This window comes from Chanodichthys erythropterus, chromosome 15 (assembly GCF_024489055.1).
Source record: "Chanodichthys erythropterus isolate Z2021 chromosome 15, ASM2448905v1, whole genome shotgun sequence".
NCBI lineage: Eukaryota > Metazoa > Chordata > Actinopteri > Cypriniformes > Xenocyprididae > Chanodichthys > Chanodichthys erythropterus.
In genome coordinates this window covers 6825437-6842817 of record NC_090235.1, presented here as the reverse complement: position 1 = coordinate 6842817, position 17381 = coordinate 6825437, and the positions used below count along the sequence as shown (strand labels likewise).

At 35.1% G+C, this 17381-nt stretch overlaps 2 protein-coding genes across 2 annotated transcripts in view; both read right to left on the bottom strand.

Moving 5' to 3' along the window:
- The window catches only part of LOC137037660 (tapasin-like), a 37323-nt gene extending 19942 nt beyond the window's left edge, over positions 1–17381 (bottom strand). The window contains exons 1-6 of the mRNA XM_067411846.1: positions 17306–17381; positions 17022–17216; positions 16585–16833; positions 16101–16460; positions 15650–15973; positions 14898–14999 (exon numbers count right to left, since the gene is read on the bottom strand). Of these exons, the coding sequence (XP_067267947.1) occupies positions 14898–14999; positions 15650–15973; positions 16101–16460; positions 16585–16833; positions 17022–17216; positions 17306–17366 (1291 nt within the window). The 5' untranslated portion in view covers positions 17367–17381. The remainder of the gene's footprint in view (positions 1–14897; positions 15000–15649; positions 15974–16100; positions 16461–16584; positions 16834–17021; positions 17217–17305) is intronic.
- On the bottom strand, positions 1989–11026 carry LOC137037658 (class I histocompatibility antigen, F10 alpha chain-like). The gene is made up of 8 exons (XM_067411843.1): positions 10892–11026; positions 8237–8497; positions 6365–6643; positions 5153–5425; positions 4786–4893; positions 4635–4658; positions 4341–4380; positions 1989–2784 (listed from the first exon to the last, which is right to left on the bottom strand). The coding sequence occupies exons 1-7, from the start codon at positions 10938–10940 to the stop codon at positions 4352–4354; spliced, it is 1023 nt and encodes a 340-aa protein (XP_067267944.1). The 5' UTR covers positions 10941–11026; the 3' UTR covers positions 1989–2784; positions 4341–4351.

The window sequence follows — 17381 nt, the reverse complement described above, 5'->3', positions numbered from 1 at the left end:
CTATTCTTCATAAACTCTATCAGCCATTTAATTTTGAAAGTGTCATTAAAGGATTAGTCCACTTTTAAATAAACTTTTCCTGATAATTTACTCACCCCCATGTCATCCAAGATGTTCATGTCTTTCTTTCGTCAGTTGAAAAGAAATTAAGGTTTTTGATGAAAACATTCCAGGATTATTCTCTTTATAGTGGACTTCAATAGACCCCAAATGGTTGAAGGTCCAAATTGCAGTTTCAGTGCAGCTTCAAAGAGCTTTAAACGATACCAGACAAGGAATAAGGGTCTTATCTAGCGAAACGATATGTCATTTTCGAAAAAAAATACAACCGTTTATGCTTTATAAACAAAATATCACATTGAACATACTTTCCGTTTCCCCATTCTTCAAAACGCTTGTATGTCCTACGCCATTTCCCTAAATAACTTACGGAACGAATGTGGCGCCAGTTTCGTTTTTTTTTCCGTAAGTATAAATGGAAAATGCCATACTTAAATTTAAATTATTTTAATTCATGAATGCTAGAATATAGTCCTAGTCATTATCTTTTTCAAAATACATTTAGTGCACTTTTCAGTTTTTTAAAGCTGCAGTCCGCGATTTTTCCTCTTTGTCGCCATCTCTTGTTTGAAACCTGCAATTGCAGTCATATGCGGAACAGTTATCTGTACGTGCGTTGTGCGTTGGCACAACTTGTCAGCGCGGATGAATCTAATGTTTGCTGTCAGTCACTGCAACGGTGTGGATACTGAACTTCAGAATCACAGATTCTACGTCTTAAAAGTATGACCAAAATAAGAATTTTCACTGGAAAATATCATCTGAACAAGTAAGTAACATTTCTGCCACTTTTGTTCTGACCAACTGAGGAAAAAAGCATTAGGCCTACAATAAATCGCGCTGCTAATGATGATTAAATCTAACGATTGCATAGCTCGGATCATGCCAAACTGTGCAAATTATTATTACTGTTATATTGTTCTCAAATTGTTAATGTTAACAACATCAGCCCTGCGTGACTGTGTATTTAGTGTGTATTAGCGTTACCTGTAGATTTCAATTTCTGTATCCTGGCTGGTTATGTACTTGCTCAAAAATTGATTTTGGATAATTTTTAACCAAAAAAAGTTGCGGACTGCAGCTTTAAATGCTAAAAGGAGAATTTTATAAGACATTTTCTGAGGGGGCACAAGGCAGGAAGCGACACAAAGAAGCAAAAACGAAAAAAACAAAAAAACAATAAAGGTAAGTTAATCACTGTGTATTAGCTCATGATGTTTATGCAGTATTTTGAAATAGCCTTTTTAGAACATAATAACTGGCAACACTGACACTGTGGAATGTTTTTGCTTGAGTTAACTGCTTATTTAATTTGACCTTATTTTCTTTAAAATAAATGTAAGCTTCTGTAATGTTGTTTTAATTTCAAATACATTACTGCATGCTTTTAATTCACCGAAAAGTGCACTAAATGTATTTTGAAAAAGACAATGACTAGAACTATATTCTAGCATTCATGAATTAAAATAATTTAAATTTAAGTATGCCATTTTCCACTGTATGCACAAAATGGAAATGAAATGGGTATGCTAATTAGATTAACTAGCATGCATGCTGGCTAACATCTACAAATAAATTACAATATGTAGCCTAAATTTTGTTGCCTTCAGGCGTGTTCAGTTTTGAAACTGTAATTCTGAAAATTTCTAATTTAACTTTTGTGTTATTTTTCAGGTGACTAAGTCAAATTTGTTTATCATCACAATTTACTACTTTTTATTTATGTAAATATTTTTTCTGAATTTTTTAATAGTGTGTGTGTGTGTGTGTGTGTGTGTGAAAAATCTAAAAATCCAAAATCTCACCTAGGGCATCAACAGAGCCTGGGCTGGCCCTGGAGCAACAGTTAATTAATAGATTTTGATGAAATATGAATTCTGCTATTTTGGAGTAAAAGAGTGAAATACAGACATTTACTTTTTTTGTGAGGTTTATTTATTTTAAAAGAATTTTAAAATCACATTACAAGTGAAGGCAACCAATATAAAAAAAACATTTATATAACACATTTTACTGTACTGTTCAGACTTTCATGTAAAAGTTTAATAGTACAGCATAGTTATTTAACAAGAATCAAATATTCTGTAGAACAACTTAAAAGAATAAAGGAAATATACAAACAGAACAAATATATTAACCCTATTTAAGGAATAAAATGCAAAATATGCAAATTGATAGTTGAACTGATGGAGAAGACCAAATACAGATGTTCTGATCTAGACCATATTAAAGTTAATATAAAGTTATCTAAATGTTGCAGTATAGATAAACAATTGATGCTTTCAATGACTTATCACCAGCCTTCCACTTTCTCACCACAGAAAATCTCTTTAGAAAAAACACAAACATTTATCTTCTTAGACAGAGACAGATGGATCTAGCCTTGGTGGTTAAACTGATTATAAATATTTCACAAATCCTACAAATCAATCAAAACTTGCAAATCAATCATTTGTATACTTCCTTGTATAACATCTTTGTCACTAAAGAAAAATACACATTTTTCAATTTAGGTTCTGTGATTAATGTGCCATATTTATGTTAAAATTAACAAGTTCATAAAATTAATAAAAACAAAAGATGTGTTAAGAAATAAAAAAAAAAAAAACATTTAGAATCATAAGACAGATCAATCCCACCATGTGTGTGTTTACATGTAGTTTTGCAAACAAGAAGGATATAGCATCATTTTTTCAACTTCATCTCTCGCACTCATCTGCTTTCCTAAAATGGCAAAAACAGATTACATTTTATTAGTTGTTTTTTTTTTACAATCCCTAGGACACATTACTCAATACTAAGATCACTTTTTCAAAACTCTTCACACAGTTCTTCTAACCAACTTTCAACTTGGCACAGCAGGTAATTTCACATTCAAAATCCACTAAACTTGTCCTAAATCAACTCAAATTGGGGTGCTCTGACCAAAATTTTTGGGGCAGATCACTGATCACTGAAAGCAGTATTAGCCGATACAAATCACTGATACAATCACTGAAATAAATGAATTGACAACTCTATTTATTGGCAAGCAACTTGTGTAACATATTCCATTCCCTCTCTTATTGGTGATTAGGAACAACTTAGAGCTTAACAAATATAGCATTCCTGTGAAGTAAATAATAAAAATAAAAACAGAGCAGTCTTAATCAACAGAAAGTAAGTAATCAAATGTAAATCAAGTGCGTAGTCTTCACTGTATAAATTAAATATAGTTGAATCCTAATAAATCTACTAAAGAGCAGTGAGTGATTTTCTTTTCGTCTTTTCTTGATTGATTAACATTAAAGACACAGATGGCAACAGGAATATTATGCTGCTGTCACTTTAAGACCGAATGCATGGATCCAATATACGGTTACACATGCGACTTATTTCCCAACTGTTTATGTTCTCTTAAGACATAACAAACGATGTTTAAGCGAACACTCACCAAGCCGGGCATTTTGTCATATATTTCTGTGTATATTTAACCGTTTAGGCATGAACCCGAAGCTAAAAGTTCACTTTGATTGCTGTGCGTGTTCCATTCCATCTCGAGGCATGCACAAAGAAAGATGATTGAGGAACAGTATCACTTTTGTGGCTTATAGCAGTTTTAATATCTCTTTTTTTTATTATCAAGCATGTCCTGCAGTTTAGCAAAAGTAGACTGTATTTTACAACAATCACTGATCTATCTGATTTGAACCTTATGTTTGGGCTTTTTGTGAGGAAATCAATTAAAACGTGACAATTCAAGTCTTTTGAGATGCTAAATGAATGGCAATACATTTGGGGCAGGGGTTTACATGACATCTCACAGTACATCTCTATTTCTTGCTGTCATTGCTGTAGGGCTGCTGTCATTGAAATGTCTCCGTTGCAACGCTGCAAATTTATTGTCCTTTTCAGACACCTGGTAGAACTGCAAGACTGGTGAATGTTGTGAAGCAATTTTAGCAGCACATATTAAAACTGTCTCACGAGTTTTGAGTCATTCAGTCATCAGCCTTTATAGAGACCACTGATCAAATTATATAAAGCTTATTGGCTGATAACAATCAGCACCCATTTACTTTCAAAACGTTTCCACCCAACAAACACACTTAGTCAATCACAAAACACAGACCTAAAAAACACTAACATCAGGTAGCATTATACAATGTATATGTATATGTTTTCTTTACAAAATAAGAATGACACTACCTACTGCTAATTATTCATTGCATTTTGTTACATTTTTTTAATTTAACATGACTAACAGTTGCACTCATGAATAATAATAATAACATACTTACATCTTTGTGCTTTAGGATCTATTTGAACCATCATCAGATTCTACAACAGAAAAAGAAAATTTAGATTAGTTTAGAAGTTTAGATTAGCAGAGATGGCATTACATATTTATAAAATGTCATATTTATTAGTCTGTTGCATAAGACAGAAATATTATAGAACACAATATCTATTTTGATTTTATGAATTTACATGACAGAATTATGACAGATTGAATATGAACATATACCAATGATCAAGGGCAAGGCCCATATGTTATTAATGCTTTTACATCAAAAACATTATGAGGAACTTACGGTTCTGAGGAACAGGTTTAAAGCCTGAAAAACAACCAGAGAGGTGGACTGTAAGTTCAGTTATTTCACCCATTGGTGCAGCACACAAATATGTAAAACATACAATGTCCTCAATATAGTGATAATGGTAAAATATGAAACAACATCTCACCTTTCTTTCTCCGATACAGGACAAACCCAACAACACCACTGACAATCAACAGGATCAGAGCAACAACAACTCCAACAATGATGCCAATGGGAAAAGAATCTGAAGAATCTGATTAGAAGAAAACATCAGATTATTAAAGAGCCCTGTAGAACCTGTAGAAGTGGAACATTTCAGCTGATGCACATGCAAAAACTGTGACTGGGATGTCTGCAGTTCATCACTATCTAATAGAAGATTGTCTATTACACTATCTAACATTCCTGAACAAGTTTGTAAGCATAGAGCAAATGATTTCCATGAACATTTTATAGTTTCCTGGTCTACTCATCAAGACAATCACTCTTATCTTAGTTAATTAAGATCTCACTGTCTGGCAGTATCCCTCTGATGGTTTCTCCCCGATGTTCCACCACACAGCTGAACTCGTTGTTCTTCCACTCATCAGGTGTAACTCTGAGGGTGCTCGTCCTCTGGAAGGTCCCGTCCTCATTGGGAAGAAGTTCACCAAGTTCCACATCCTCATGATGATCTTGTCCATTTTTCATCCAGGTGATTGTTACTCCACTGGGGTAAAAACCTGTAGCATGACACGTCACTGGAGAAGAGGGATCCTTCTGCAACAGAGACACCTGGGGAGAAACTGGAGAAAAAAAAGGACGTGTCATGCCACACATTTTTGAGGTCTTCCCTAACAAGACCTTTGTAAAACACCACCTCACTGTGAAGGTTGGTCTTTATTCAGTTCATTGTATAATGTGTGGTGGAACTGCCAAGATAAATACCAGCACTATAAGTGGCTGTTAAAAGGTTCTGCATTAAAATCTCAGTTTTCCACAAAGGCACTTTACAAGAGCTGAATAAATTGTGTAATCACTCTATGTATACGTCACATTTTCTATAGACTTTCAATGTTTAGAACTAAGTCACAGCTCCTTGTCATCCAACCAGTCTAGTAATTTAGCAAAACATACCCATTCTTTGACAACAGTAATGTCCTCTGGGTCAGCCAGGAAGCTGAAACCCTTAACTTCACAGATTAATTTGCTATGTATTTGTGCTCTATAGCATAAATATCAGATTCTTCCTATCTAGGCATGCTAAACAGCTCCTTATGCAGAATCTAATAATCTCAACACTGGGCTATTGCCAGTCTTCCTGCAGTGCCTGGTCTTCAATGAAACTTTGTCACATTGAGTAAATAAATACACTAAGTAATCTAAGAGTTTTTTTTAACTTAAGCAGTCTGTTGTAACTGAACACTTTAGCCACTACAACATCATGCCTACATGTCTGCATTAGCATATACTTCTCTAGCCATTTCATAAATGACAGTATTAGTTGAACCTCCTGAACCTGTTTAGTAATCCGTTTAGAGATTACGTTAATTTTTTATTTCTTCAAACCTCATGATCTTTTCTGCTTACAATAATTAAAACAATTTACACTGAAAGAAAGAACACTACTGCATTTTAAGATATCTCAAGTGACAAAATGTTTTTTGCAATGACTATTAGTGTATGTGATTGTTTAACAAAACATGTAGGGCTATATGATCACTGCTGGATATGAACTGATGTACCTGTTTTCTGCAGGCTGTTCTTTCCATACTGCAGATACTTCTGCAGCCACTCAATGCACTCAGTGCTGAAGTAATTTTTGTCATTGTCAATTAAGGCTTTGTCATTGTTCCACTTCTGTGCTGTGGGGAATCCTTGCAGTACTGGGGAAATATATCTCATCTCCTTCAAATCCTCAGACAAAAAGTCATCTCCATCATAACCTTCCAGGCGGAATGCATTTGTTTCTCCAGTCTGATCATCCCATTCACAACCATACATTTCCTGGAATGTGTGCACACCTGGTGAAAACAGACAATGCATGTATATTGTATGAAAATCTATTCACAGTCACAATAAAATCATCAGTCAATCAGAAAGTCCCAACATGTTTGACTCCAAATCAAATGAATGACTAAACATTTTTTTTTTACTTACTTTAAATCTTTACTGAATTTAAGATACCTAACGTACAGTATTCTATGGTAGTTTCCACAAAACTTGGACCACGCTGGTGGTTCTGTCTCTCTTAAATGCTCTGATTCACTGTAGTGCTCCATCTCACTGGACTCTGTACTCTAAAGCAGGAAATTCCTGACTGAAATAGAACCTCTGATTTGAAATGATCTACACAGGCAGCATCATGATTTGTAACACAGTGTCATACAAACATAGCTCTGCATGTAAGGTGCACAGGAGACATACAATTATTTCAGTATGGCTTTAGCATTATCCTAAGCATGCAATATTTGGATAGACTAGAAATGCCTTATATGCTATGCTGTCTAACAATTTCAATTCTAAGTACTTCAGCAAATTGGTCAATAAGTGTTTTTTACTGACCCTCTGGTGTGAGAACATATCTGTCTACCTGTCTAAACATACACACTCCCCTGTAATGTAGTGCACCTTTCATGACACTTTACTGTGCAACTCTGTCCACATTGAGAATAAGTGTATAAATAAACATCTTTTGATTTTGAATAATATACTGCCTTTTTTCTGTAACAAGAGGAAGGCAGTTGCAAGGCCTATATTGCTGAAAGTTAATAAACATGTTTAAAGTCAAATCTTTTGTTTTTAACCCAGATGCCTCTAAAATAAAACAGCTACTGGTTAAGACAATTTTCTTATCAAACTTTGGAGCAAGTGTGAAAAGAAAATGCAAACATTAGGGAACAAAAAACACTTTGTAACCACATTAACATAATTTGTGTAAAGTATGAAAACTTAGTCAAATGAAGTCAATAATGCTCTCATGGATGACATCCCTTTAATTATTTTTTGCTATTGGTGGGGCATAAAAATACATACAACTACTGTTTAAAAGTTTTGGGTTGGCAAGATTTTGTAATATTTTTGAAAGAGTCTCTTCTGCTCACCAAAGCTGCATTTATTTAAAAAAATAATAATAATATAATAAAAAAAAATTAATAAAAAAGTAATATTGTAAAATATTTTCACAGCTTAAAATGACAGTTTTCTATTTTAATATATTTTAAAATGTAATGTATTCATGTGATCAAAGCTGAATTTCCAGCATCATTACTCCAGTCTTCAGTGTCACATGATCCTTAAGAAATCATTCTGATATGCTGATTTGCTGCTCAAGAAACATTTGTTATTATTATTATTATTATTAATGTTGAAAACAGTTGGGGAGCTTTCTGTGGAAACTTCGGTACATCTTTTCAGGATTCTTTGATGAATAGAAGTTTCAAAAGAATAGCATTTATTTAAAAAATAGAAACCTTTTGTACATTATAAGTGCCTTTACTGGCACTTTTGATCCATTTAATGCATCCTTGCTTAAAGTACTAATTTTTTAATTATTCTGAATAGTAGGGTTAAAATATTTTTTACTTGAACTTCTAGTATCATACAGTAGTGCTTACCTCCAGTCTGATTAAAGCGATATTTGGCAACCTCGATGCTGTTCATGAATCTTTGTTCAGCCCGATTTGATGTCTGAGTCTCTCTGTCCCAGTATTCTTCTCCCTCAGATTTAGCCATCCACTCTTGCCTAGGAATCTCTCTGCGAATGTTACTGTCATAATATGTGAAAGGCTGTCCATCTACAAGCCCTACTGACACAAACTTTGGAAAATTTGGTAAACCTGATGTTGCCGTAAAGAAGTATTGCAGTGAATGTTTTCCTGAAAAAAAGAAAAAAAAAGAACAGGCAAAATGTGTATCATGCCTTATTAATAATAACAATAATCAAGGTTTCCTTTAACTTTACCAGTCCGGTGAAAGATAGTTTGGTAGAGCAGTTTTGGCAAATCTGATGACAACTGTACACTTGTACTTGTGAGCAAACCTAAACATTATTTCATGGACATTATCTGAAGCAGCCGAATGTGTGTGTGTGTGTGTGTGTGTGTGTGTGTGTGTGTGTGTGTGTGTGTGTGTTTTTTGCTATCATAATCACAAGTATTTCCTGCAGTGCGCTCTTGTGTCAACGGCAAAAAGATATATAATAATAATACAAGAATCTCCCCATTTACACATTTTATAGATTAAAATTAACTACTCATATTACCACTCAGCAAATTTATAATGATCCCTATTCTGGTTTTAAAGTGACAAAAAGATGTTGACTTCAAGAAGATTTAGGACATTTTGTTTGTTATTTATTCTGTCAAATAAAATCTAACCTAAAAGATTCAAGGCAAAAACTTAGGCCTATCTCTACTGGTACTATACACAACAGTCGACGTTACAAAGCTTAATCTTAAAATACTAAAAATACATTCCCTTTTTCCCTTATGCATTCCTTATGTAGAAATGCATTCAGATACATTTCATAACTTCCATTTTGGAAATATTTAACGTCATTAAATGTCCAAATGTCTGCTGGGAATGGACCATCTTGAGACAGAATGTAGTAACGTTAGCCTTTAATGAGTTGATCCCAATCCTAATCCTACAATAACTACATTATATGTGTGGTCACAATTCGGTGATCATGGCCTACAGACAAGCATCTAGTTCACTATCCTTGTAGGGACTTCTCCATCGTCGTAACGGTTTTAATACTGTACAAACTGAATTTTCTATCCCCCTACACCTACCCTTCACAGAAAACATTCTGCATTTTTACATTTTCAAAAAAACCTTTGTTTATTAATCCATTTCCCCTATGGGGACTGCTGGCTGGTCCCCACAATGTACAGTTGAGCACAAAAGTTTACATACCCCTTGCAGAATATGCAAAAATGTTAATCATATGAACAAAATAAGAAGCGTGTTATTTTTTATTTAGTACTGTCCTGAATAAACTATTTAACATAACAGATGTTTACATTTAGTTCACAAGAATAAAAAAAGAAGCTGAATTTATAAAAATAACCCAGTTTAAAAGTTTAAATTGTGTTTCCTTCTGGAGCATCAGTGAATGTTTGAACCTTTTTTAACAGTTGTGTTTGAGTCTCTCAGTTGTCCTCAGTGTGAAAAGATGGATCTCGAAATCATACAGTCACTGCTGGAAAGGGTTCAAATATGCAGAAGATGCTGGAAAATTAAAGATTATACAGGACCTGAAGATGTTTTCTGAAGAACAGAGCTCAGTTTAACTGCTCAGAACAAACAAGAGACTCATGAACAACCATCACAAAACAAACAACTAGTAGTAAATCATCCAGGTAACCACACACAGTATTAAGAATCAAGGGTATTTAAACTTTTGAACTGGGTCATTTTTATAAATGCAGCTATTTTTTTTATCTTGTGGACTTTATGTAAACATCTGTTATGTGAAATACTTCAGGACAGTACTAAATAAAAAATAACATGCAATTTTCATGAACCTAATTTTGTTCAAATGATTAACATTTTTGCACATTCTGCAAGGGGTATGTAAACTTTTGTGCTCAACTGTAGGTGATTTCAGGTTTTACTATCCTTGTAGGCTACCATTTGGTGCACACAATGTAAACCTGTACACACACACACACACACACAATATTCCAATATAATATCCTTTCACAGAAACACAATATTGGATTTTCTCCCTTTTGCTATTGAAGTAATTGGAAACACAAAAATTATATTTGCTATCTCCCAGTTACTTCTAACGTTATATAAGTTCACCCTGTTATGGTGTGCTTCCGCGTTATGAAATGGATCTACACAAACTGAAAGAAGCTAGGCTATAAAATGGTGATGTGAACTTCCGCGTAATTATTTACCTATTTTTAAATAATCATTTTTTCAGGTGTTAACGTACTATAAATCTATCATATTACACAATTTACATGCTTATTTACAGTTTAAAAAACTCGTTGGTAATTGAACAGCTGGTAACTGAATTCAAGTGTGCTTCAAAATTAGATTTCTGAAATCTGTCGATATACAGTCATCAAAACTCAATTTTAGGCTATTCTTTAAAAACAGTTCGAACACAGAGGACATATTAATGCCCTGAGAAATTTAGATGAATGGCAATCGCAGCAATAAAAACTGAATTTGCTGTGTACATAGTAAGCTATATCTTCTAAGAGAAATTATACCATTAATTGCACTATATTGTCAAATTGCTATCTACTCACCGGCATAAACGAGGTGGATTCCAAAGAACAGAAAAACTGCGGATTGCATGATTACGTTTTTGATATAAAAATCGCACAGTCGTAACTGGAGTTTCTCTTGTTTAGAGCCCTGATGCAATGGCGCAGTGCGATCACAGCTGAAGTAGCAGCCAATAGATATTCTGGACAGATTCAACGTCATCAATCACTAAGATGAGTTTCGTACACTAGGTTGTTTTGCACTCTGTTGCGGTTCCTTCATCATAAGTTATGCCCTTAAATATTGTTTGTAAATGTATTAAAATTGTTGACTGAAAGAAGACCGAGGTTATATACTGTACTGGCCTTCAATTATTTTTACAATTTGCTTTGGAAAAAAAAGTTTTAAATCTTTTAACGTAATTCTTGTCAAAATGCACATACCGTGAGCTTTGATAATGTTATACATTGTATCTATATATAAAAAGCAAAGTTGTTAAATATGTTTTTGTAATAGTAAGTTCTAGGATGTTAATGACTATGTCTTTCAGTGGATTTGTTTGTTTGTTTTGGTGAAATTACTTGATCAGAAATTACAACCAAAAATTGATTGTTTTTTCAGGCTTCAGACCTGTCAGCAGTGAGTTCCTCATATTTACATGATGTACATACAGTATATCAAGTGTTGTTAGGCTATGTGTTAATAGAAGTATGTTAAAATACATAAATCCGTGATGCAGGAGTGTGTTGTTAATGTTAAATCATGTGAAAATACAGTACAGTTCAAAAGTTTGGAACCACTAAGATTTTTAATGTTTTTAAAAGAAGTTCCGTCTGCTCACCAAGGCTACATTTATTTAATTAAAAATACAGTAAAAAACAGTAATATTGTGAAATATTATTACAATTTAAAATAACTGTTTTCTATTTGAATATATTTCACAAAGTAATTTATTCCTGTGATGGCAAAGCTGAATTTTCAGCATCATTACTCCAGTCTTCAGTGTCACATGATCCTTCAGAAATCATTCTAATATGCTGATCTGCTGCTCAAGAAACATTTAATGTGTACAATTGTACAAAATATTTGTGTACAATATTTTTTTTCAGGATTATTTGATGAATAGAAAGTTCAAAAGAACAGTGTTTATCTGAAATCTAATCTTTCGTAACATTATAAATGTCTTTACTGCCACTTTTGATTGATTTAATGCATCCGTGCTGAATAAAAGTATTCATTTCTTTAATTTCTTTAAAAAAAAAAAAAAAAAAAATTCTTACTGACCCCAAACTTTTGAACGGTAGTGTATAATGCTACAGAAGCTTTGTATTTCAGATAAATGCTGTTCTTTTGAACTTTCTATTCATCAAGGAATCCTGAAAAAAAAAGTACACAACTGTTTTCAACATTGAAAATAATCATAAATGTTTATTGAGCAGCAAATCAGCATATTAGAATGATTTCTGAAGGATCATGTGACACTGAAGACTGGAGTAACGATGCTGAAAATTCAGCTTTGATCACAGGAATAAATTACTTAATTAAATAGTACACAGTTATTTTAAATTGTAATAATATTTCACAATATTACTGTTTTTTACTGTATTTTTAATTAAATAAATGTAGCCTTGGTGAGCAGACGGAACTTCTTTTAAAAACATTAAAAATCTTAGTGGTTCCAAACTTTTGAACTGTACTGTATATGTTTTGTTCTTTTCTCTATAATGTAGAACTAAATGACATCATAAATACAAAGATGGCTGCTCAGCTGATCTAAATGGTCGAGCCAGCTGTTGATTTTGTTGTAATACTGTTTTCTGTTGTAGCCTCTGACAGTATTACAGTTACAAATGGATAAAAATGTAAGTGAGTAGGCTATTCATTCAACAGTGACACTGTCTCAGTCATGTGAAATGAAAATGCCATAATTTTTTTTCTGGCATTTTGAGACAGATGTGATGTTGAAAAAATACTTATCCTGAAATTCCCTCTCATAAACATTTGGCTGAATCAGACCTCTGTCTGTCTTTCTGACCCTCATTCTTGGCATATTCTACTAGTATAAAACAACATGAACATGTTTTAATAAATGCTGCAACGCAGAGAAAGCCACCACATTAGCAGTGGGACAAAATAAACACTTATCACTGGAGCGGGACGAAAGTAACAAGTGTGACTTTCGTCCCGACAGGAACATCTGACATTTAAAGGTGCTAAAGAGGATGTTTTGTTTTATACATTTTTGCAATATTACTTGAAACTGTCTTTACTAACTGATAAAAGACTATTTATTAGGTGCACTGAAAGTAATAATATTAATATACATCATCTGTGCACGAGGTAGGGCCTTAAAAACATCAGCCAATCGTTTACGCGTTGGCCCTCTGGCTTGTCAATCACTGCCATGACGTTCCTTGTGAGAGACGAGCGCGGCTGCGCGCTCCAGTAAATTTCCACACTCCACAGGCGCCGCATGCAATGTTTTTGTCAGGAGACAGGAGTAACAACTGCAGATTATGAGTTACCTGCGGGTGAGTCCGCCATAATGAATCCAAAAAACACGACACAGCGAATGCCGGTGGTAAACACTCATGTTCAAATACTCGTGCACGAGTTTTGGGAGGCGTTCCTTTGAAATGAGCTGTGAAGGAGGGGGGTTGTTCTTACGCATGCGCTTATTTAAAAAACTCAGTAACAGTCTTTGGTTTCTCAGTCGACGAAAAAATCCTCTCTATCACCTTTAAATCCGAATTACTTAAAGTTCTGAAGTTAATAATACTATTACTTTCATACTAATACTATTACTTTCTAAAAAATACTGAAAAAAAGTCAAACTTCAGGATGTGTTACAGCACTAAATAACCTGTAGATTGATCATTATTGTGACGCATGAAACAAGAAACACAACTTGTAATTAGAAAAAAAAGTACCGCTTCAGCAATTTATTTACTGTACTCGAAAACTGTTTTCTGGACCTAACCGCGGGAAACGATAATGAAATCACATGATATTTGGCAGCGTGCTGAACGTGCTGTCATAACCTGAAATGCAAATGTAGTCAGAGCTCTGAGAAAATAACTTTGTTACTTTCGTCCCACGTTACTTTCGCCCCGGTTCTCCCCTAACAGAAAATTAAAATTCAGATATTACAAAGAATGCAGCAATACGGTCTTTAGTTTGAGAACCATTTAATTTTTTTCCTTTGTCAGATACAGTGATAAAACAGTGAGTTTGGCATGAATGTGAGATCAGATCAGATCAGAACATTCCCTTCACACTTATTAGGTGACTTTACATAACATATATTCTCTGTATTTCACCTGAGAATACACACAAAAAAATTCACAGATTTAATCTACCTGCTGCCTAAATTAATATCTCTAAACAACTGAGTTTACATTAGGCTATTAATAAAGCTGTGTTCATGAAAAAAGCTCAAATTTCAGAGTCCCAAAACTAAATATCAGCAACAGTCCTGCAATATTTAAAATACACTCAAATCTACATTTATTTATTTCCAGAATTTGTACAACTGTCTAACAATATTTTAATATAAAAGAACTTGCAGAGAGTAACTGACCCAAACACAGCAATCTGAAATTCTTAAGCAAAGACTGAAACAACATACAACTATTCTGAAATAATTATTTACAAAACCAGTTTCTCTGCACACTATTCAGCCTTCAAAATCAGCTCCAGCTCCAGGTTTACTTCTTCTACACAAGAGACAGATAGAAATAAACAGACAGTTATACTAGAGAACTAAAGACAGCATCAATGAAATGTGAAATGAAATTTGAGAGTGTGGTTTAGCAAAAAAAAAAAGATGTTTTTTACCTTATCAGTGTCACTGGAGTCTATATGAAAACAAAAATGTACATGCTTGGATATTTAATACATTCTGGGGCATCCCATATTATTACAAACATAAATTTGTTCAATACTGCAATAGACTTTTTTTTTTTTTTTACACTATAACAGGTTCTGTTGTCAGTTCACTTGTGAAAAGCACATCTGTGTTACAGTGATGCTAGAAAACTGACTTACCAGAAGAGCTGAATGTCCAGGAAAGAAACTTTATCATGCCATAAAGCACCAGAGCAACAGCGACCATCGCCATAGAGTCCTCAATAGAAGGAGCGCTGACACCTGATGGGAACAAAATATCAAATCATGAGTTACAGAACATTGTGACTGACATAAATATTCTTTTGATAATGCAAATATGAATCTTGAACAACTGCTTGAATGAGTTAATGATTCACTCATAAAGACTGTCACTTGTCGCCACTTACTGGAGAAACCTCCAATAAGAACCACCACTGAAAATCCATTATGCTTGCAAATTCAAAGGCTGAAAATAACTGGATTTCTATATTTTATCTACTATATGAAAGCTGAGGAAGTTCTCTGTGTGTGTTTGTGCAATGTTGACCATCATAAATGACCGGAATACAGTCGATGGGAATGCATCTCTTGTCAGTTCACTTCCTCACCAAGAAATTAGGACGGACCGAGAAATAACTGAATGTTGATGCATGTATTGGTTTGTGTTTTCACAAGTCATTTCAGAAAGATTGCATTTAAGAGTTGAGCGCAAATTAACTTCACCACAATGTTGTAATAATTGCAAGTGAAACATTTTGTAAGCCAAGAGTTTCTCAGATGGGGTCTTCAGAGAGAAAATATGATGGATGACATGGATAAAGATGTGTGCACATATTATATTTTTCAGGTTTAATGATTTATCATAAACACTGTCTGAAAATGATGTGTCAGTCTATGACAGTATCACTCACCAATCACATTGAGGGCAGCAGAAGCTCGTCGTGTTCCTCCGTCATGTTTGGCCACACAGGTGATGTCACCACCACGGCCGAGCCCCAGTTTACTCGAGTCCAGCTCCAGACGGCTGCTCTGACTGAAGGTGCCGTCAGACGCCTGTCTGTGACCCGTTACACCACCCTGACCCAGAGAGCGGGACTTCCCATCAGCCCCGGTGAACTCCCAGCCCAGATCCAGAGTGTGAGGAGCAAAACCAGACGCCTCACACTGGATCAGCAGAACCTGCCCAGGAACCAGCAGAGGAAGAGGAGAAGGATAGATGGAGAGAGATGGAGGCTCTGGAAGAAAACAGACAGTGGTTATTGTTCTATATATAACTGTAGTTTAATATAACACATAATATTTATAAACTAGCTGGCTGCAACATCATATCCATAATAAGTTCAGAGTATTCAATCTTCTCACCAACTATCTCCAGGTCCACGGCAACCTGAGCCAGCAGATGTGGAAGATACACTGTGCAGATGTAAGTTCCTGAGTGTCTCACTTGAGATTCTTCCAGAATCAGAGATGCATTTCCTGTTTCATAGAGGCCTGTGATGTCAATATCAGCTCCGGTCTCTGACGTCTCTGCAAACCGATCGTTCTTGCCATCGTAAGCGAGGACCAGCCGTCCTTCACCCCGAAACTGATAACGCCACTCGACAGAGAACCCAGAGCCGTGAACTGGAGAAGACGGGTCGACCCAGAACCCACAGTCTAACAGAACCTGTTCTCCCAGTCTAGAGCGGACCACAGGAGTTTTACTGGACACACTGAGAATGACTTTAGGAGAGAAAGACAGTAAGTATAATGATTTACTATATATTATGTAAATATAGTATAAATTATAATATACAGTAACATATAATATGTTTTCTGCAATAACTAAGAAACTTGGGCTCTTTACCTTTGGGCTCTTTAGAAGCTGAAGTCGCTCTCATAACATTGGACAACGTCAGCTGCTCGTCAAGCCCTTGTGCTGCCACTGAGAACCAATCAGCTTGCAGGTAGACTGGACTTTGGGCGGAGACAGTGAGAGCAGATGTCCATCTGACCATGGAGGCGTGAGGCATGAAAGGGTTAATCTCACACTTTGGTTTGTTCACAGAGCCTTTGGGAGGGTTCAGAGCGGCACTACAGAACGTCCCAGCTGGATCTGGAGGAGGACAGGACATTAAAGTGCAGTTGTCAGATGTTTTACACTGGTATAATTGTTTTTTGTTAGGCAGTATCACACTACTATACTATACACATTACAGTAGATACAGACCACAAAGTGAGCACAAAATTAAACAAATTAACTTTGACTTGAGGATGTACTAGACAGCCTGCACTGACACTGACCAGTCACATAGTAAATCCTGGACGGGCTGATGTCTGCAGGAGGATGAAGTTCAGACATGGTCTCTTCACTGTAGTCTTCAGTTCTGATGAACATTAGAGATTTCTCTTGACTCATTGGGACTGAGAAACCTCCTCCATGACCGGGCTTCTCCTGGACAAACCAGCACTCCAGAACCGGACATCCAGAACCGGAAGCTAAACAGAAAGAGACATTGTGTTTATTGATCACACACATAGCCTACTAATATATTAAAGACCAAGTGGTCTCGATTACGAAAACTTACCGCTACAAAACAATGTAAATGCGATGATAGATATCTTGTATATGGTCGCAATCTCAGACATCGTTGCTTTGCTTGT

Bases quoted from the DNA above. Each gene is read 5' to 3' on its own strand.
- LOC137037658 (XM_067411843.1), bottom strand. From the start codon at position 10,940: ATGCAATCCGCAGTTTTTCTGTTCTTTGGAATCCACCTCGTTTATGCC. The intron at 5,426-6,364 runs GTACATCAGTTC...TTTTTTCTCCAG, and splicing joins GAACAGCCTGCAGAAAACAG to TTTCTCCCCAGGTGTCTCTG. The intron at 4,894-5,152 runs GTGAGATCTTAA...TCTTCTAATCAG, and splicing joins CAGAGGGATACTGCCAGACA to ATTCTTCAGATTCTTTTCCC.